The following is a 21877-nucleotide window of genomic DNA, read 5'->3' as shown; positions in this document are numbered from 1 at the left end:
CCTCAGAGGTATTTTCCAACCTCAGTGATTCTGAGATTTTGAAACAATTGAATTGCAGCAGAAAGGAGGGATGCAGCTCTTTGGGTTCTTTTCTGTACAAGTACAAAAAATACCACAAGGTATAGAAGGCAAGGGTAAGAGCAGATAGTGGGAAGATCTCACAACCTGTGGAGCCAGTGATGAGGCTGGACTGTTGTAATGCTGATACGGTCGGAACAATGTTCAGTCTTGGTCCCTTGGAGGTGGGGTCCACAGAACAAAAGGTTCAGAGGGTTACAGACATTCCAGTGCCCAGATCCCTCCCCAGGGAGGGGATTCCTTGCGTCTTGATGTGGTTGTGAGATCCCAGCCCTGCTGTGGCTGAGCTGAGGAACAGTGAAACTACAGGGTCGACGGTGTATTTGTTTTTCCTTTCAAATAGTTATTAAAAAGTTCCTAGAATTAATTGATTTTTACAATGTTTTGCGTTCTTTGCTTTTACTGTTTTTTTATAAAGAAAAACACAGATGGTTCTTTGGGTTTATATCATGATCTGTTTATTATGACCTGCAAGTACTTGGAGAGTGGAGAAAACCAGTGGGGGTTTAATTCTTGGACTTGTTACATGAAGTGCTGAGTTGCCCTTCACTTGTGCTTTACTCTCTGGATGTTTTCTTCAAGGGAATCCTTTCAATGCAGCACTCAGACTGTTCTCACATTACTTTTTCTGGGTAATTTTAGGGGAATGATCCCAGAAGTACAGAGTATCTTATTTCCCCTACTGGTTTTGGTAGGCTTAGCTGGAGCAAGCAAGGCTTCATTAGCACTTTGATCACTTTTCACAGACATTTGTCTGGCACTTATTGCAGGACAGAAACATTCAGTTGCGTGGCTTTTCAACAATATCTGATGGTGCTGCTTTTGGAGATCACTGCTTTTGTAGGATTGTGGTTTGCCTAAAAACCATTGCACTGAAGCAACCACACCAAGTCAGGAATTGCAGCTCCTGTCCTTATTCCCATCTGGTGGTGCATTTGTTTTTTCTAAATCACTGCAACTTAATAATGATGAGTGCTCTGAGAGGGCATTTCCTAGTGAAGTACTAAGTTAGCACTAAAGCTTGTGATCCCAGGAATGCCATTCTATCGCTCTGTTGTCAACCTTTAGAATTCTAGCTTAAAAGATTTTGTGTGCTAAGTAATTATCTTACTTATTGCAGCTTCTTTATAGGGGGATAGTAGATATTCTTGATACCTTCTGCTAAACTTTCAAAATTTTTTCTCCTCTAAGAGTCCAAAAGAACAATTTCTGTGAAAGTGGTTCTATACATTTGAAGTTCAGTTGTCTGGACTTTGTTCTTAATTCTAATTTCCCTATGGATATACATTTTGCACAGTACAGAAAATGTCACTTAATGGTTTAGTACAGAGAATCCTACAGCCCAGAGGATGCCACTGTGACTTGTCAGAACACTTTTTGTTCCTAACACCCATTTCTCACAACCCAGAGCTGAAGGCAGTCCTGTCACCTGGTGTTACCTTGGGCAAAGGTCTGTTTCTCCAACACTGCGGGAATCAAGGGATGACAGAATTTCAACCATTAGTTGCTCAAAAAGCAAATCTTTATATTTTAGTTCCTGAGGTTTTTCTAGTCTAATCCACACGCGCTCCTCTGAATTTTTTCGGGGATGAAAATCTGTTATAAACAACTCACACTAAATTAATTTCAGCTATTTTAACTATACATGAAAGGCATTTTTTAACATTCAAATCTGAGCTCCGTATTAGCCACAGTGAAGAAAATTAACTCTACCCCAGCCCAAACCAGCACACATTTCAGTGCTACTGTAAAAGCTACTTGAAGCAGTATTAAAGTGTCTTTCTAGGAAACAAGTGTAGCACAGAATCACAGAATTTTTAGGGTTGGAAGGGACCTCTGGAGGTCACCAACTCCAAGCCCTGCTCAGGCAGGGTCACCTGGAGCAGGTGACACAGGTATGTGTCCAGGTAGGTTTGGAATCTCCCAGAGAGGGAGACTCCACACCCTCCCTGGGCAGCTATTCCAGGGCTCTGCCCCCTCCAGGGAAAGAAGTTCTTCCTCATGTTGAGGTGACACTTTTTGTGTTTTAGTTTGTGGCCATTGCTCCTTGTCCTGCTGCTGGGCACCACCCAAAAGAGTCTGGCACCATCCTCTGACACCCCTTGGAGATATCTGCATAAAGAAGCACTGGAGACTGTGCTGAAGTACAGCAGCAGTGTGCTTTCCCAAATTAATTCAGTGTTGTGTGTGACACAGGCTCTCAGTACTGGGATCCCAGCTTCCAGTTGATCCAACACTCCTGAGCTTTTCACACAGCACTCCCACCTGCAGGATATCCTTGATCCTGCCTCTGCTGCTCACTGGGATCCTTCTCTGAGCAGATTTTTTTTCCTGCTACTAAAATGGCAAAGAAAGATTTTTTTCCCCTTCATTTTAGTGAGATGAAGTGGCTTGCAGAAGAACTCTGTGTACTCCTAGTGCAGAACTAAGTGTCAGGAGCAGGGGCAAGGGAAATGGCAGCAGTAGCCGGACCTCTCTCTCCTGGTGGCAGTGAACAGTTAAAATGCTCAAGGCTTCTCTTGAAAATTGTGGTGGTGACCACAAAATACTTTGGTAACAAATGGAGGCAGATATAAAACCTGTAACACAGGTTAATGCCTCTACAAAACCAAGTGTCCACAGGGCTGTTTCCCTCTTTAAAGCTAAAGGAATGTTATCAAACTTTCTAAACCTGTTTTTGAAGTCAGGAGGAAAATTAGCTCAGACACAGCTTCAAAGGAATGCAGAGAGTTAACAGGAGTATTTAACAGGAGTATAATCCAGTATGGCATTTGTAAAGCTGGGTCTTCCAGTTGAGAAGAATTTACCTTGTACTGGAAGAGTATTTCAGGAATAGGTCTGTGAGGGGAAGAAAGAAAAGTAGGATGCCCAGCTGGCATTAAGAACAGTCAGAAGGAATCTGACTGATGAATTAAATGGATTTAAACTTACGGAAGTTGCCTACCCTTTACAAAGGTGACCATTCAGGCTTCCTTGCCAAAGGGATCATTAAGAATTTGTGTAACTCCTTCTGGTTTTTACTGTCCCAAAGCAGTGATGTGGTTGTGGGTTTTTTGAAAACTGTTTTGACAAAGAGAATCACCTCCTTGAAAACAGGATCAAGGCCACAGGTGAGAGGACAATCCCCCAAGCAGATTACAAAAAAAGCACTACAGACTCAAGTGTGATGGCACAGCATGGCTTGCTCGGTTCTGTCGATGATGACATAAGGCTCCTGGGTGTCACTCACCGGTGAGTTACAGTTCTGCAGCTTCCCTTCACTGCCTCCAGCAGAGTCACGTCCAGGCTGCACCAGGCTCCTGCCCCGTGTGCTGGTCCTGCCCCCGTGTGAGGGCTGCACATCAATGCTTTGGGGGGGGATGTAGGTGAGGTTGGGGGGCTCTCTAACGTGCCTGAAGCACTCGGAAGCTGGGTGTGCCTTAGCAGGATCCACGAACAGTCTCTTGCTGTCAGAACCAGTAGTGGAATCCTCCGTGTGCCCAGCAGTGCAGCACAGACCTGAAGATGGCTCAGTGTGTGAAGCTGCTCTCTTGTGCAGCTCAGCATCAGTCAGGTATGTATGCTTTATTTGGGAGTGATTAAATTCTCTAAGGTGCCTCTCACTTGTTCCTGCATATGCCACTGCCTCAGGCTGGCCAGTTTCCTCTACTGGATACATAAGTTCTTCCTGAGCATCCTTGATTTGTAGTTTTGTGAAGGTTAAAGACAGCTCACACACATCCTCTTCCCTGGGGATGCTGCAGTTTTGGGCAAAGTCCTTATAGGGCAGAGACTTCAGCTCAGTGGGTTCATCACGAGGGGCTGGGTCTATGCAATTTATGGCATCATTAATTTCTGCTTCAATTGATTCTTCTGGGATTTCTGGAGCTTCGAACTCCAAGGTGGTTTTGTTGTCACAGCAGCTGTCAGCAAACATGGCGAAGGCTGGGGGGCCGCTGGCTCCTGGGGACAGAGGTGCAGGCCCCAGCGCTCGTGCAGCTGACTCTGCAGCCACTGCCAAGGCACACTCCTCACTCAGACTGGCTCTTGGCTCCTTTTCCAAAGCCTTTGGAGAGAGATTCTCACCGAAAATCGGTGTTTGTCCTATGACAATGTCACTGTATTTGATCAGGAAGTCCTCGCTGTCGGAGCACTTGCCTGGGAGATGCATGGCGTTGATGCCTTTCCTTTGGTGCTCCTGGAGGCTGGTGGGAGATGCAGCAGCTGCTGACTGAGCCACGTCCCCTTTGATCCTCAGATTCCCAGCAGCTTCAAAGGATACAGCACAGGTAGCTGAACACTTCTGCTGGGGAGCAAGGCACAAAGGTGTCTCACTGTTCCCTTCATTTTCCAGACTTTCGGTGTCTCCTCTCTGGGGTGTCTGATCTTCCTCATCCTCCTCTCCTTGATGCCGATGTGTTTGTGTTCCCTGCTGCTGCAGGCTCTTCTCCAAATTGCCATGTTTTTCTTCATTTGTCACTTCGAGGATGGCTTCACACTCGAGTCTTGCCAGGAATATTTCAAATGCAGTCTGCTTCATTTCCTCATTGTTTCTCTTTTCGACAAGTGAAAACTCTGTCGCTGTAGTTGCAACATAACCTATTTTCTCCAGGACTGCTTTCACAATGTCCTCTGGGAGCACTGGCTGGATGTAGTAGACAAAATTCCCAGTGAAGGTCTGGAACAGAATGCAACATGGAAAAGCCGGTGAACACTGGGGGAGTGGGGTGCAGGGAAATGTGAAATAGTTGATTTCCTAAAGATCAAAAATACTTCAAAACTTGCTTCAAAACATACTTCAAAACTGTGTTCCTAGAAGTCTGAATTTTGAATTGCAGTGACTGAGGCTTTTCCAACAGCACTATTTTGGCAGCCTCTCGAGCATTGTAGCTTTGCTACAGCACATCACTTTCAGTGTAGTTTTTTTTTTCCTCACCTTCCCAAGGCATCTTCTGAACCTCAGGAATTAGAGATCCTTGGTTCTACATATATGACCTTTTGTATCAAATTTAATTATACAAACAAGGGTCAATCTTTAATTAAGGATGTTACTCCTTATCACAATTTATATAAAAATCAGACCTCATAGTGCAATTATACTTCTCTAATTCATTCTGTATATGATACTCCCTTTCAATTACCACGTGGAATATTTTTCATTTGTAGAGATCGAGATTGGCCTGCTATCCCAGCATACATCACTGGTGGACCATGTAGCGTGGGAAGACTTACTTTGCTAACACCCAGTGCAAAACTGCTTGCTTTTATGAGACATAAAAGTAAAAGGTCTATTCTTCCAAATAAGTCAGATTGTAATGATAATTTTGTACCCTTCCAGTTTAAACCTGCTGGGGTCTTGGCTAGGAGTACCCATACTCAGAAAGGAAGAGAGTAAGAAAATAATTTTAATCGAACTAGAGAAACTCAGAAATAAACCTTATGTGTTCTGCTGAACCTAAGCTTTTTAAACAAACAGAGGTTCATAGAATGAATCACTGAGTCTTTTCCTAAAGAAACAGATATGATGCACTCACTGTTAATCACATTTCTGAGCTGCTGACAAGTCTGTAACATTTTCCTACAGACTCCTGTTGTGAACTTTACTACCCTTGAATTAAACTGCCATTGTTTGAAAGCACCTTTCTGCAGGGAGACTATTCTAAAAGAAATATTGCCCAAACACCTCTCTTTGCACAAGCTGTCTGCAAAACAGCAATAAAATGCTGCTGCTGTGCAAAAACTTAAAAAAATTGTTCAACATGCGCTTGGTTTTAGAGCTACTCCAGGCACGAGGCCTAGTTTGTAACCTGGAAGTGGTTTTTGGTTTTGTCTGAAACCCTGTGACAGGAGAGACTATTCTGAGCTAGGCATGACCAACTCCTGGCAAGTCATAACAGAACAGAGGTAGGAATGCAAAGTCACAATTTCCAGGAGTGGGGTACCTTGTTTTCAGGCTGCCCAGCTTGTGACAGACCAAGGCCGAACCCTGGGCATTAGTGTCACAAGCAGGAGGTTCAGGAAAACAAAACTGACCCCCAAAAATGCCACAGTAAAATTCTCACATAAATTTGTCAAGAGTGTCCTGCACTCCCCTCCTTTTGTTTCTTGTGAAGTGGGGGCAGCTGCAGGCACTGCAGGGACATCAGAGGAGGTGAGAGGCAGGACATGGGAAATACTATTCCATGTATAGCCAGTAGCTTTTTATCAAATCTGTATGTACACAAGGTACTGGTTGTTCTCCAACTTGTGCCTTGCAGCAGAATTACTTCAGGCCTGCAGCAGGCTTTCTTGCACTTTGGGTTATGCACAGTGCAGCCTAGGATTCTCGTGTTAGGAAAAGCTAAACCCATGAAGTGTACACCTGACTATCTTATGCTTTGCCCTGTTTTAGGGAGATGAATGAGAAGAACAGGCATCTACAGCTGACTGAGAATCCATATGCGAGACCTAAGTGCAGGAAGAAGCAAAGAAATGGCTTTTCCTCACTAGTACCTGTTGCCAAAGCAAAGGAAGTAAGTTTGCATTTGGGTGTTTGGGGATTCTGTTTAAATTTGGGATGTGTGAAGATGGCTGTGTCTTCTGGGCAATGGGACGGGTTCAGTGTGCTGGGGAAGTGTGGTAACTGTGACCACCCTGCTGCAAAAAGCAACAGCAGTTCCTCTTTCCAAGGGGCTTTCCCTGCCCACTCCAGCAGCTGCAGGCTCTGAGCCGGCATGAGGGACCAGAGAAGCACTGGCTCACCTGGCTTTTGGCACGAAGCCACTGGAGATGGCCACTGCTAAAAACATCCCTATTTACAGGCAGATTTCGGTTAAAGATTAGTATGATGACAGGCAAAGCCTTTCAGAGTAGCTTTTACCTTCTCTGCTGTCTCACCACAGCCGAGAGGCTCCGTTCCCAACCCCCGGAGCTGCTCAGCACTCCCGGCCTCAGCGAGGACAAGGCCTGTGAAGGCCAGTGACCGTCTCTGAGCACACCCGCTTTGCACTGGGCACCCCGTCCCGAGCAGGATGTGCCCCGGCCCCGCTCCCAGCACCCCGTCCCGAGCAGGATGTGCCCCTGATCCCGCTCCACCTCCCGGTGCCGCTGCCGAGCCCCGGCCCGGGGAAGCGGCTTCGTAGCCCCGGGGCGGGCTGCAGTGCCGTACCTTCAGGGAGCGGATCTCCCGGCGCCAGGGGCACAGCAGGAGGTTGACGCAGAGCAGCTCCAGCAGCTCCAGCGCCTTGAGCAGGTCGCGCAGGGCGCGGCCGCCCCGCGCCCGCCGACAGCGCTCGGCCACGCCGCGCACGTCCAGGGCCCCGCGGCGCCCCGGGCCCAGCAGCCTCCGCGCCCGGGCCTTGAGCGCGGGGTCGGCGCAGGCCGCGAGCTGCCCCTGCGCCGCGCGGGCCGCCAGGTGCGACACGTACTCCCTGAGCAGCGCCGGCTCCGCCATGGCGCCGGCCCGCCCGCCCCGCCCCGCCATTGGCCAGCGCCGCCCGCGTGCCGCGCCGCCATTGGTGCTCCCGCCTGTCAGTCAGGGCGGGGGGCGGAGCCCCGCGAACCGAAAGTGAAAGGCGCGAGGGCGGTGAGGGCTGGGCTGGGCTGGGCGGGGCGCGACAGGAGGTGAGGTGAGGTGAGGTGAGGTGAGGTGAGGTGAGGTGAGGTGAGGTGAGGTGAGGTGAGGTGAGGTGAGGTGAGGTGAGGTGAGGTGAGGTGAGGTGAGGTGAGGTGAGGTGAGGTGAGGTGAGGTGAGGTGAGGTGAGGTGAGGTGAGGTGGTCTCGGGGTGCGCAGCGCCAATTCTCACACCGCACGAAGGTGTTTCTGTATTCTAACCTGATTTGTACAGGCGGGGAGCTGGTGGTAACTCAACAAAGGCTTGCTGATTATAAAAACTTTACGCTCTGTACATTTTAGCAGAGGCATTAGCATTCATTGGTCACAAATTGTGTAACTTTTGTGTTGATTAGTACTCAGACCTCTCTGCTGGTTATGTCTCTCTCATGCTGATGGGCCCTCAGGGGTGATTTGCCCTGCATTGGGCTCTGGGTCCATTCATTTTCAGTAGGTGGTCACTGAATTGGTCGTAATCTCCCACTGCTGGAATTGTCATTCCCTGGATACTGCTCAATCCTGCTGATGCCACTCCTGGTGGCTCTTAGCCGAACAGCCCATTCTCCTTGGAATTATTTTCCCTTCTCCTATAAAAGATCAGCCAAGCATGCAGAGTTTACAGTACAATTGCTGCCTGCTCTGCTGGAGACCACCTGAGACACGTGTGATCCTGGGGCCTGTTCTGTTCCTCCTGCTGGAAGCTGCCTCTGGATCCCTGCACTAGGTCTGGGTAACAGCTGAAAGAGTTTGTGTCTGCTATGGGGACTGACAAGTGTCCTGCAATGGGGTTAAATAAGATCTGTGTCTGCTGTGGGGGCTGACAAGTGTCCTGCAATGGGGTTAAATGAGATCTGTGTCTGCTGTGGGGGCTGACAAATGTCCTGCAAGGGGTTAAATGGAGGTTGGATCCAGCATTTAGGAAACACACCTGTGATCCAGGTGCTTTTCCCATCTTGACTTTTGGAATCTGAATTTTCAAGTCACTACCTGTAGCCACCATGATGTGGTGCACCTGTGTGACTTCACAAATTGCTAAATACTCTCTCATATGATGATTATTATTTTAATTCACAGAAGTCTATGATTATAATTTTATGCAGAAATTATTTCTCTAGTTTAAGGAGGGGAATAATTTGTCAGACTGTACCAAGACCACTTAGATCAGTTTGATGTGGTTTTCCTTCAGGAAATATATCTTTACTCACCTTACTGTGCTAAAAAATGATCTGTTTGAATATTTCTGGGATGATTGGCCTATTATTTCCTGGCTTTTCATCTTTCGCCTTGGTGATACATTGCCATTTTCAGTGTCCTGACTTAAGTAATTTGGCTTTGCCCTTCTTGAGCTTGGAGACTGATTTGTCCCCCAGAGTAGGAGGGACCTGACTGCTCCAGGGCTTGTTCCTGTGGTCTCTGACAAAGGTAAAATCCACATGTAAGTGACTGAAGCACAGTGTTGCTTCCTCAGCAGTTGCTCAGTTGTGAGTGGTCCCAGATTGGTGACATAAAAAGCACAGAAGCAAACCCAAATATGTGTATGTTCTTTACTAAAAGTTCTGTATAAGATCAGTATACTAAAAATTGAAGCAGAAAAGCTGACTACAGAAATACAGGGTAGTTATCATGTAGCAAGAAACAGCATGTCCCGTTTTCTTTCTGATTTTACTCATGCAATAAAGGAAAGGCCTGTGTTAAGCCTGGGTTTTAGCACTGGTATTAGAATTATGCAAGGGTTTAGGATAATATCTGATAGCTGGACATGAATTTCTCAAGAGCAACGTAACTCTGCCAACTTTGCTGAGATTTATCCAAGATCTGCAATATTTTCAAGAAATGAAAGCATGTTCTTATCGCACTGAAATTTCCACACTTGCAGTAGTAGCGTTGGAAGCTGTTGGAGCAGCTCCACAGCTGCAAACTTCTCTCTGCAGTGTTTTACAGCTAAATTTTTTCTTTCTAGTGCTACCTGTTTGGGTTGGATTTATAGGCTTTCCCACCCCCTGCCCCCCCAGCTTTGTTGGGTATCACTCAGTTAAAAAGATTAACAAGAGTAGAAAATGCTAAACCACTCCTGCAAGTAATCGTGGTAAGATGTTACAGAAGGCAGCACACTCTGCCTTTAATTCACAGTTCGTTTTTTAGTTATATATGTTTGTAATGGATGACATAACCCAGGTATTCAGTGGTAACTTAGAAAAATGCTACAGTGTGGACATACGTATTTTGGTTGGCTCCCATATCCGTGTGACAGAGCAACTGGGATTATTTGGATTATTCTGTGATAACAGGACGACAGGATTTTGTGGAGTGGTCCATGCCACAAGAGGGAGCAGACAGATGTGTGTAAGAAATGCTGCCAAACCCAGATCACAGTGCCAGGGACACTTAACTGACACCGAAGGAAGGAAGAAAGAAAGACTTTGATTTGTTTTCTATAATTTTACCAATGCATTGCTAGCATGAGGTGAAATGCAAATCTCCCATTTTCTTCAGAAGTCTACTTAACGTCAGCTTGTTTTGTAAACCACAGATACAGAGTTGATGAAACAGGAAATCCCTGTTAAAAAGGTTAAAAGCCAAACACGTCGAAAGGGTTTCCCACCGTGCACAGAAACTGAGCATCAGTAATGGAGCAGGGACTTGTCTGCCACATGTGAAAAGCCCTCAGTGCCTGTCTTCAGAAAAGCCTTTGGCTTGGTCATGTTACTTGGAAGAGCCTCACTTTCCGGAAAAAAAAATCCCATTTCCCTTCTGATTTGGGTTCATTAGATTTCCCCTGCAGCTCCCCCTGCAGCAGCAGCCTGAAGGAAGCCGGTCCTGGTGCCTTTCCCTGTTCCAGGCAGGTCTGCAGGAGCTGCAGGCAGGTGCAGCCATGAAAGCAAATCCGATTCTGCACAAAGCACCCCTGTACTTTCTCTCTCTACTGATTCTCCTGCCAACAAATCCGACTGGGGCATTTCTCTGCTGCTTTGCATCTCTGGCCCCTCATAGGTGCTGGAGAGTTTTGTTTCTCTTATTGCAGGGTACTTTGCACACACAAAACTGTTTAAACTAATCCTTTATGGAGAGGAGCAGTTCTCTTTGTTAAAAACACAAGTGTGAAATAGAGCCTACCTTCCAGCAATGCCTGCCAGCAGTTTTGCAATGCTAAATAGTGAATTTTTGTTCTTTTGGGTATAGTATACTGAGAATATTGAAAATCTTGCTGAACTGCAAAAGAATTCTTTCATTTTAGCAAAATACATATTTACTGTCATCTACTTAGCAAAAAATGCATGCTTACCTTATATCTCATCATGTGCATATGACTCAGTAATGGTACAATTTATATAGCAGTAAGAACCATGTAATTACTTCCCATCTAAGTATTAATTATAATTGTGTCAATCTTTGGAGTGTTGAATGATGATTACAGTTGAAAATTATTCAGTATTTACAGAAAATCCAAGTGCAATTTTAATAATTTGCATGATGCTTCCTTTTAAACACCATTATATATTTACTATACCCAGCTTTACATGTCCTTTAGTGGGGATAGAAAACGACATTTTCTCAGTGTAAAAAACTTTTTTTTTTGTATTTTAGTGAAAATGCTTCTAAGAGATTTCCTGGAGATGAGCCTGTGATAACTCTGGTGCCCTGACACAGCTCCTTGGCTCCTGTCCCTGGTCCCAGAGGGAGCCCAGGCTTTGCGAACGCCCCAAGGACTGGCTGGAGCTCCATCCCTGTGTGTTGATGTGCTGACAGTCACTTCTGCTTCCTGCTAGCACCCAGACTTACCCAGGGGTTTTCCATTAGACACAGAACTTAAAAACGACTTAAAAATGTAGAGTGCAAACTAAGAGCTCGACTTTCTTGCAGCAACATGCTTCAAAACAAGACAGCAAAGAAGTTTTCCAAGAGTACTGTCCCAAGGAAAGCTCAGGGCTGAGCTCTCCTTGCTCTCCTGTGGGTTGTGTGTCCTCAGCCAGACACACAGAAGCTTTCAGATGAGGAATGGGACTATTTCAGATGAGGAATGGAACTTTCCAGGTAGAAGTGAACAGTAGGATCCAAACTTTGTTTTGTTCAAGGCAACAGATGAAACCTCCTTGGCTGCCTACTGCTGGATTTCAGGGCTGGCCTTTAGCCTGAATCTTGCAACTTTTTTTTTTTTCTGGGCCATAAAAAGGAAGTGGGGGAAGCAGATCTTCCTGTCCCACACCTGGATCTTCCCCAGCTCAGGGTGAACAGGCCCAGCCTCAGGGGATGCGCTGTCTTTTAAACGTGTATCCAGCCCTGGGAGCTGTGCCCAGCAGGTGCCTGGGGCTTGGCCAGTGGCTCCCGGGAGGGGAGAAGGAGCAAGGGGTGCCCATGTGTGTCTGGGTCCCTGCTGCCCTGCCCACCCCAGAGCCAGTGCCCGTTCTGGGAGCCCCTCTGTGCCACACTCGGTCCCCTTGGGCTGGGCTGGGGCAGGGGAGGCTCAGTGGGAGCAGTGAGTGCAGCCCCAGCCATCCCTGGGGACAAAGTGCTGCTGTGCCCTGACCCTGCTGTGCCTGTGCTGAACTCCCAGCCCCTGCACCCACTGCCCTGGCACACCAGCTGGGAACCCATGGACTCCCATCTGAGTGTCCTGGGCTCACTCGTTGGGTTCCTTTTCCTCTTCCATCTCTCAAAGCTGGGCACGCTCCGGGGTTCAGAACTGAGGTTCTGTTACTGTGCCTAGCCCAGCATCTCTTGTTTGCATCACACTCACATAGTTCCCAGAGGTCACTGTGGTCACACTGTAACACACAGGCTCCTTATGGAAGGAGGGACTGGTTTATGCCTGGAAATGCAGCTGTGTGTGGGAACTGCCTTGAAGCATCCCCTGGGACTCCTGTGCCCTTCCCTTGGCTACAGCAAGGCCCATGAACGACATGCAGCTCCAGCCTGCACAGCTGTGCTGCAGCTCCTGCTGGTAAAGCCAGCTGGAGTTTGGGGACCCACTGCCATCTCTTCACCACTTGTGGGTGGTTTCTCTTGAGGGAGACTTGCAGCAGGCTTTGCAATGGCCTGGAAAGCCTGGTACCAAAGGAATAATGTGAATATTAAAATATTATTCTTTTTTCTTTTGCTTCTACATGATACTGATAATAATCTTTTTTTAGGCAGTGCTTTGCCTACTGAAACACATAGTTAGACAAAGAATTATTTAAAAATGCTTTGTTTCAAGACACTGAATGAGATGTACTAGTGGCACCTACAATGACAACAAAATGCTCTTCTTTTTCCTTCTGCTCTAAAACATGCAAAGTATCATAAAATCAACATGTAGGCTTGACTGGATAACACTGATCTTCATTATGAGTGGCTGATTTCAATGGGTTTTGCAATGCTTCAAAAAGGTCAGATGCACTGCTTGTCTCTGCTGCTCTTTTATGCTGTGTGATGCCATGGAACACCTTGAAGCACAAACAGGGAAGTTTAGGTAAACTTGCAAAATTCACTGTAAAAAAATCCCATTGTATCCCTGTTTAAAGATATAAAATTGGTAAAACTTCCAGAGGGTTTTATTCTTCCATTGGTCTGAGTTCTTCAGAAGAATTGAAGGAAAGAGCCACTTTCATTCCCATGATTTGGGGTCTGATGGCCAGTGGGAGAATGTTCCATATTTCTGCTGGAGCAGGTGTGCTGGGGCTGCTGTGCTCACACGCCGCTGTCCCGGGCAGGGGAGCAGCCTCCGCACTGGGAGATGACCGAGATGGCTGAGCTGGGCTGCTGCAAGTCCTGCAGCCTCACTGCATAATTTGTAGCCCATCCTGTAGTCCCAGATGCTGCTTCCTCTTCCTGGCTGATATAGATATTTATAGATATTTCATTTCTTTGGCAAGGGTCCATAAGGGAATATGGGGGGGGATCATCTGTGGGAATATATATTTGTGTTGCTCCTGGCCCCACACATTCGTCATAGCTGAAAGAAAAAAGAAATATTCATTAGATTCCTGGGAAAAATCCCATGGTACATTATTTCAGCATAACAGAGGCAGGTAAAGTGAGAAGAAAAGGAGTGTCTGGTGTTTTGGCCCTCAGCCCATATCCTTGCTGACCCTGCCATGTGAGACACTCAAGAATATAACACTTAAAACCACCCAGAGATAATCCCAGAGGGGCACAGTTACCATAAGTGCAGTGCAGCCAAGGCTCATTCCTGCTCTCAGCTGCCTGTAAGAGCCAGGTTAGAAAAATCTGGGGGAAAAGGAAGTGGCGTTGCTGTTTCAGTTGTGAAATTAGGTATGGAGAGCTCTTGATGGAGTCTCTAGCACATATCACTGTGTGCTGTCCTGACTCCAGGTCTCTGGAGCTCAGCCAGCACCACCTGGGTGGGCTGCCTGGGTGGAAGGTGCGTGCTGCCAGGGGCAGCAGGATTCCTTGTTGAGCTGCAGAGTTGTGCTGGATAATCTGGACAGACTCATGCTGGTCACTCTGGGACTGGGCACAGTGCCCATCACATTCCTCCCAAAGAGCAGCACTGCGAGGCAGGTGGATTGGTGGAGTTTCCATGAGGAGCCAGCTGAGGTGTACCGAGGCTTTGTAGCTCTGTCTGTGCCACCAGGCTGGTCCCAGGGAGACTGCTCCCTCCTCACTCTGCTCTGTTCTCTGCACTCCATGTCCCACTGGCAATGCAGACAGGCTCCTTAGGTGGAGCTTGGGCTGCACAGCCCGGGGAGGGCACTGAGGGGTACCTGATGAGCCTGGACAGACCCGTGAGGCTGTGCTGGGGTGCTCAAGATGTGTGTTGCAGGAAGGGGATGGGAACAGAGGGAGTGGACACGAGCAGGCTCCGTGCATTGGCACTGCCAGCCCTGGAGCCCAAGGCTCTGCAGGGAGAGCACTGCAGCCCCATGAGGGCTGGGCACAGCTGGTGATCCTGCCCTGCTCCCTGGGTGGTTCCCTGGCTGTCCTGGCAGCGCCTGTTTGCCCGCACACTGAACCTGACCTACTTGTTGCTTTCAAACCAGCCCAGCTCCAGGGGACCAAAGGAAGCCCTGTTTTCCTGGCTCCCTGGCTACAAGCAAGAGTGATAAAGAGTCATAACATCATGATCTTAAATGTTAGACCTGCTTTGTGTCTGCTGTTTAACCATTCCAGGATCATTTTAAATCCAATCATGAAGAAGGGAATATTTCCTGTTAAAAAAACTTTGCCTACTGAGTTAACCTGAAAAACATTTCTGCTGGAGCCAGACAAATTAAGAACCTATTTCCTCAGCCACGCTAACTGCAGGGCAATTAAGATCTAGGATATTTCCTGAAAACTGGGATATTTAGCATGTGTCTTCTCAGCAGACTGCAGGCACACACTCTGCCCCTGTACCTGTGTTACTGCCAGGCTAAACCAAGCTCCCAAACCTCAGTCTGGGTGACAGAAATGGTTCTGGGGGAAGGGAGAGGTAAGAAAGTGAAATCATAGTGCTACATAACTAAACTCAAATAGCCATGGGTGTTTTTATTTTTACCTCCACTTCATCTTACTTTTATATTCATCAGGACAATGGCTTTAAATTCGGACTAGAAAATTGCAATTTCCCCATCAGAAAATAGTGTTGAAGAACCTAAGTCTGTTCTGAAAACCCTGAATAGGGCTGCTAGGTACTTCAGAAAAGTCCCAGCCTCTAGGAAGTAGAATTGGTTTTTTTTTACAGCATGTGGAAAAGATTTCACTCCAGCCTCTATTGAACACACTGAAGCTTTCAAACATACCTGGTAGTCTTTTAAAAGTTTTTAGACCTCAGTTAGACATTGAGGACCTGATGTCCTCAACGCTCCTTGAGCTCAGTGAGGGTAAAGGAACAGCCACTCTTTGCAGGATTCCTATGAGCTGCATCTTTACTTAATTTACATTTTGCTGACCCGAAGCCCAGGGAATTTATTTAAAATCTCTCCACAGGTTTTGACTGACTTAATCAGGCTAACAGAGAGCACTTACTGGGTCTGATAGCACAGGGGAAAAGTTTCCATTCAGAAAAGCCCATGGTAATGTGAGTTTCAAGGTGGAAAATTTGGAAACCTTTTGCAAAGACACCAAAGGGAAGATGTTTCTCTGTGTCCTGATTCTGGGAAACCTGCCACTGACATAAAGGAGAAATGGGCACAGTGTGAACTGTTTGTTGTTGCTGTTACCTGATCATCTGCATTCCTCTGCCTTGGATTTAATTTAATGTCTTTCTTGGACCACAGCTCAGCTTTGTACAACTGAACTGCTGGCTGGAATAAACAGGGAAATGATCCCTTGGGAAGGAGACTTTTAAGGGTCAAGTCATGTGGGTGCAAATTATGGGAGTGAAGAGTTGGCATTTTAGTGTTTTGTTCCAAATATCAGTATATTTGTGTTAGGGCATTTTTTCCCTTCATACATATGATGGATAAAAATAATGATCTCTTTTTCTCCAAAAGCAAGTAATGTTCTTCCCCCTCATTTTTGGCAATTCGGATCACATTTTAAAAATTGAATAAGGTAGTAAAAAACACATGCCAGACTTTCAATTAAACAGCTTTCTGGCAGCTTCACAGCTGTACCTACATATTGTTGTGGCCATGGAGAGAATTACAAATAATTCAAATAGTTGTGGGGCTTTTTTAAATAAGTTTTTGTATTTCGTTATCAGTTTATGATCTTGATGTTCATTTCCTGTGTTCTTTTCTATGCATGGGATCTTTGCTTGTAGAGCTGACATTGCAAACAGCTCCTGCTCTGTTTCTGCAGATAAGGTTCCTAGCACTGTCTGGTGAGGATAAAATGGAGATGAATTAAGGTCATAAAAGAGACTTCAACTTTGAATTTTTTCCTTACTTTCCAAGCATTTTGTGGGTTTTTTAATGTGTTATTGGGGTTTTTGTTTGTGAGTTTTGTTTTTCTTTGCTTGTTTGTTTTGTGGTGTGATTTTTTCCTCTCTAACAGCTTAAGTACTTTGGTTGTGCTTTCAGACTGCTGTTATAGAGGTATTCCTGTAGGATAAATAATGTATTATCAACTCTACAAGCATGAATTTTATTTTGCAGTCTCTCCTTCAAGGAGACCTTAATATGTAAACTTCTATGACTTTACAAGATCTTTTTTATTAGAGAATCTATGCAAGTATTGTAAGAAATATATCCAGTTGGACAGGCATCCACTGTCCATGTATGGTGGTGGTTGGAAAACCGTTCCTCAAAAGATCTGAAGGATTAAAAATTATAAAAAATCGCAATAGCAATAATAGCAATATTAGCAATAATTTCTTGCAGTTGATTACCAAGTGTTGGTGTGAGTGATGCTGGATTGAAGCCTTACTGTCATTTTAAAATAAAGCCAAACCCTGATCCCCAATATGGAGCTAAATAGGCAAAAAGATTGGGGGTGGGGGTGGGAGGCTTGGGGTTTTTTTTTTAAATTTTGTATTCTATGTGTGAGTTTTTTCTGGGCCAGATTTCTCCTGGTTTAGCTGCCTCAGTGAGAAGCTCCCAGTTTAGTCAGGGAGGCACCAGGAACACCAGGGAAGTGGAAAGGGCAGAGATGGAGGATGGGGAAGGTCTGAGACTGCAGCTCACAGGCAGAAATCATCACATTGCAACCTCAGGAACTGCTAAGGAGTGATACCTACACAGAGATGTGTAGTGTGTGTGTGTACATATATATATATTTATATGTTTATCTATCTATGTATTTACATATCTATATGTTTTGCAACTGAAAATGCAGGACCATGAAGTGGAAAAACAAAAATACTTGTTCATCATTTACAAAACCCACAACAATAGTTATATTTTACCTGTCAGATTCACTTCTGTGAAGATATTGGACATGTAAAAAGTAGCTCAGGCTTGAAGTTCACTACAGCACTCCCAGGAAAATCCTTTTAGACAGGAAAGCAAATGCTTTTGGAAAGTGTTGTGTTACCACAACATAAATAATGGAGCACAGGAACTCATTATACTGCATCTTGTGGATACCAGCCCTGAAAAAATCCTTGGCTGCAGTACTCGTGGTGAATCCACTTTAATGCATTGCTTTTTAAAACTTGTGTTATCTGGAGGTTCAGTGTCTTGCAGGCAGTGATGAGAAGGAAGAGGTTTCTGACCATGAAATGTGCAGCTGTCTGCCTGGTTTTGGGCCTTGTTTTTTGTTATAATACCTGCACTGTTGTTGTAGACACACTATTGAGATTTTAAGGGATAATTTCCCTGGGAAAAGCAAGGAAGGGTGATGTCAGTTAATATCCTACTGCAGGTAAATGTGATCTGCAGAGAGGGGAATGTTGCCCAAAAATTACAGCAGCTCTCCAGGATGACCTTGTTGACTCAGAGCGTGGTGGGGGGGCAATAACTTTGTGAGTTTGTCAGCTCTCGTTGCAGTATTAGGATGGGTTTGTTGCCAAGGAAACCCCAAAGAGCTTATTTAACTGGCTGTCATTCAGAAATTAGGAGCCACTCTCTGGGGCAGGAAGAAGGTTCTGCTGACAGAATTTTTTAAGATGCAGACAACAAGAAGTGAAAAACGGCAGAGCTGGGAATGAAAAATTCTTTGTGCAATAGGTGTCTTGTGGTTCACTTTGTTCATTTGTTGTATATTCTGACTCTGCTAAAATTGCTCCTCTTGCATTGTTTCCATTTTGGTGATGACCTCTGTGTTCTTTTGATAATGGCAAACAGACCCCCCAAATCTGGAACATCCGCGTGCTGACAGGTTTGAGCTGTGATGAAACAGCACAAAGGATGTTTGTATGATGTTGCTACCTAACAGGAAGGCTGAAATTAGAACAATTATGCTGTAACTCTCTACAAGAAGGTTCAAATGAAAAAAATAATGATGTGCTTGCTGCCCATGGAGGCAGTTCAGCTGATGATGCTGAGCTCTGCCTTCTGTGGTGGCACAGTTTGCTCACAGCCAGGTTTGTGGGAGAGCAGCCTGGAGATCTGTCCGTGTTTCCTTTGAGGCGTGTTTTCCTAGAACACATATTTTCTTTGGTGATTTATTATTACCATGAGGAAATGTATCAGTTCTGACAGAACTGCTCCTATAATGACATATGTCACGAGCCAGGATATTTCACTAGGTTTATTTTTGATCCTGACACTTTCCATTTATATACATATTTATTTTAATGTTTTCAAATAGTGAAAAAATGTAACCCAAGGTATTGTTCAAAAAAACATCTAGGGCTTAAGTAACTTAACCATTGAAGAGACAGGAAATGTGGAATTTAGTTTTTTTCTGCCTTTTTTTTCTGTTCATAGTTATTTCTGGAATTTCCAGTTCCTCAAAACTACAACAGGACTATTTGTGTTAATGAGCAGTAAAAGGCTGCATCTTTATTTTGCACTCTGTGTCAAGATAATCTTGAGGAAGTTATGACTTTGATGAATAAATATTCCAGATGAAAAATGAAATTCAGTGTAAACTGTTTTCATGAGAACATGTGTCAGATAACATTTGAAACTGATATAATGCAGTTTCAACATAATTGTGCAGCTTTAAATGATTGAAATAAATGTTTTAAATAAAACAAGCCATTCTATGATGAAGATTTCATACACTACAATTCAGCCTGGCATTACTTTTATACATAGTGAGAACCACCTGGTCATCAGCAGTATTTAGTCTCTGGATTTCTGTAACCATTATACACTAAAGGAGGCTGGGCACTGATTGAGTAACAAGAATCAGTTAAGATAAATAAAAATTTGTAGCTTCCCAAGTCATGGAGTAAATCCACAAACAGGATTCTAAACACCACTACCAATTCTTGCATGTCACCAGACCCTGCTGATGTTTGAGGAAGATTTCCATTTGACAAGTTTTAGGATCATATTCCTAAAAAGGGCTTTGCTTTAATTATTCCAGGAATGAATTCTGAGCAGGTGAAGGAAATACTGGCTGCAATACGTAACAGAAAGTCTGACAACTGGGAAGTCACAGAAAAATACCCTTTTTTAAAAAGTACAGTTATCAAAGATTTGACAGCTTTAAGTTGTGGTTGCTCTGCATGGCACTGGAGATTTCTGGTTAGAAATCCTTGGTGCTTGCCTTCCATCAGGTTTTGCTGCTTTCACTGCTGCAGGGTGCTTTTTATGCAGCAATAATTTGTACCTGTAGAGTGGAACTGGGACAGGTGTAAAGAGAGGCTGGTCAGAAGGTGCAGCCTCCCCACAGATATTTTTGATGACAGAAAGCGAAGGGAATTTTGTGCCTCAGCCTCCCAACATACAGGCTGAGGTGTGAGAGGATTTTTGACTACAAAGACAAGAAGCAAGAGGAAGGTGTGGATATTTAAGAGGAATGGAAGTGTCACAGAAAGAAACTCTCATAAAATGGCTGTAAACAAAGTTAAGTTGGAATAAGAAATTTGCCAGAATACTTAGGAATTTATTTGTTTCTATACCTAATACTGATGAGGAATAGCACTGGGATGTGAAGGGAGGGGCTTTTGAGAGTCTGGAGTTTGGAATTTGGAGTTAAAGGAATTGAGAGTTTTAGCTCATGTTGTGATACCTCATGGATTTATAAACCTGTCATATTTCCAGTGGCATTTTTTACCTTATGAACTAAAAATCTCAATGAGGGTATTGAAGTAAGAGCTAAACTTAACCCCAAATGTCCATCTCATGCTTTGCAAGCTGTCATTGTAATGTGGCAAAAGCTCCTCACCTGGTTTGCTCTCAGGAAAACAGCCTTGGCAAAGGAATACAACACAATATAGCACGATTTTATGTCAGGTCCCTGCAAGCCTAATTCTGTCTTTCAAGAAAGTCCAGGAAGTTGGTTTGGCTAACTTGCATCCTCAGAAGTGGGGGATGGAAAAGATTGTCTTAGAAAAGAAAGTCCCTTAAGTAGGTTGTGGTTTTTTATATATTTAAAGGGAAATTAGTGTCTGACTTTAAGACACAAGCATTTCCCTTTGCCGTTTTAAAGTAATTTTTAAATTGATTTCCCCATTTAAACAATGCAGGCTGAACATGGTCATTGAGAGTATTGGGATTTGTCGAGCCTAAACAAGACAATTTTCTCTAGAGCAGATCCTATGCAGATTAGGCAGGATGGGCAGCTGAGGAAGAGTGAGCCCACTTAAACCAACAGCCACACAATGTGCTCTAATATGAATAGTGGGATAAAGGGGCCTTCTTGGTTTTTATCATCGTGTGCTCTGTGGGGGGCATTCCGTGTGAAGTGTGGAGAGGACTTTTGTGGCTTCCATTAAAACCATTCCTGAAGCTAAATCCCTGCATCCTCCTGAGCAGTCATTCCTCAGGGATGTTCTGTGTTGGACGCTCACAAGTCACAGATGCAAAAGGCAGTAACCTTGGCTGCCTAAAGCTCTGGACATACCATTAATATCCAATTCCTAAGGAGTGAAAAAGCACTTATGCAGTGGGATGAGATGCATTTTCCCTGGCCACAAGGTGAGAAGTTGATAAAATTCCTTTCATGCAGTGAAATCTCCACATTGCTTGGATTTTATTGATTCTCATAAAGAAAATGTAGTAGTTTTTAACTTACTTGGACTTTGGTTGGTACTGTAATTCAATCCATTTCAAACATGGGAGCTCAGTTATTTTTAAAAAGCTTCCTTACTAGATATTTGTAAGAAGATAATTAGCAATGCTCACTAGAAGTGTGGGTTATGAAGAGCTCAGCACAGTGAACACGAGCTCATGATTTCTATCTGTAAAGGTATTATCCCCACAGTGTCACCAGCGTGATTTCACTCGCACCAGCACAATGAATGTTGAAAAAATGGCAAATATTGGATTTACAGGCTTTCCAGTGTTTCTTTGCAAGTCATATTGACCATGATGATAGGTAAGCTGTGGGAGGGAGATTGTTCTTGTATTTTGTCCTGGTTGAATGTGTTCAGTTTGCTAATTTGGAGGGATTAGAATCCTGTGGTTTAGAATTGTCAGGAGATCACTTGGATCATCTTTCTCAGACTAAGTTTCTTAGAAACAAAGGCTTTGCCATGTGTGGTAACACAGACTACGAAACATTAACTTCCAGCACTGCTGCAAGTATCTGTACATATCAGAAATGTGCTCTGAAATACAAACCCCTAATATCCTGAAACTGTTTGGCTCATACCTCCTGTATTTTGGTTTTATATTTCTCTTCCACACCTCATGTAAAATCAATGTGACAGATGCTAGCACAGATCTGAGATTCATTAAAAAGCTATTAACTGTCCTAAAGGGATGTTTATGGATAGCAGCACTGTATATTTTGGGCTGTCAAAACAAA

General features: G+C 44.7%; 2 protein-coding genes across 2 annotated transcripts in view; both read right to left on the bottom strand.

Moving 5' to 3' along the window:
- Positions 1-513: 513 nt before the first annotated feature.
- Positions 514-7490, bottom strand: LOC116450147 (spermatogenesis-associated protein 2-like protein). Its single transcript, XM_032122246.1, has 2 exons — positions 7205-7490; positions 514-4735 (listed from the first exon to the last, which is right to left on the bottom strand). The coding sequence occupies exons 1-2, from the start codon at positions 7487-7489 to the stop codon at positions 3236-3238; spliced, it is 1785 nt and encodes a 594-aa protein (XP_031978137.1). The 5' UTR covers position 7490; the 3' UTR covers positions 514-3235.
- Positions 7491-9178: 1688 nt separating this feature from the next.
- The window catches only part of BEAN1 (brain expressed associated with NEDD4 1), a 57475-nt gene continuing 44776 nt past the window's right edge, over positions 9179-21877 (bottom strand). The window contains 2 exon segments of the mRNA XM_032121998.1: positions 9179-13362; positions 13364-13580. Of these exon segments, the coding sequence (XP_031977889.1) occupies positions 13180-13362; positions 13364-13580 (400 nt within the window). The 3' untranslated portion in view covers positions 9179-13179.

The sequence above is a fragment of the Corvus moneduloides genome, chromosome 12 (genome assembly GCF_009650955.1).
Source record: "Corvus moneduloides isolate bCorMon1 chromosome 12, bCorMon1.pri, whole genome shotgun sequence".
In the NCBI taxonomy this organism is placed as follows: domain Eukaryota; kingdom Metazoa; phylum Chordata; class Aves; order Passeriformes; family Corvidae; genus Corvus; species Corvus moneduloides.
Note: the sequence above shows the minus strand (reverse complement) of the source record. Positions and strands in the feature narration are given on the sequence as shown.

Coding starts and splice junctions, on each gene's coding strand:
- LOC116450147 (XM_032122246.1), bottom strand. CDS start 7,489: ATGGCGGAGCCGGCGCTGCTCAGGGAGTACGTGTCGCACCTGGCGGCC. Junction 4,736..7,204: donor GGGAGATCCGCTCCCTGAAG/GTACGGCACTGC, acceptor ATTCTGTTCCAG/ACCTTCACTGGGAATTTTGT.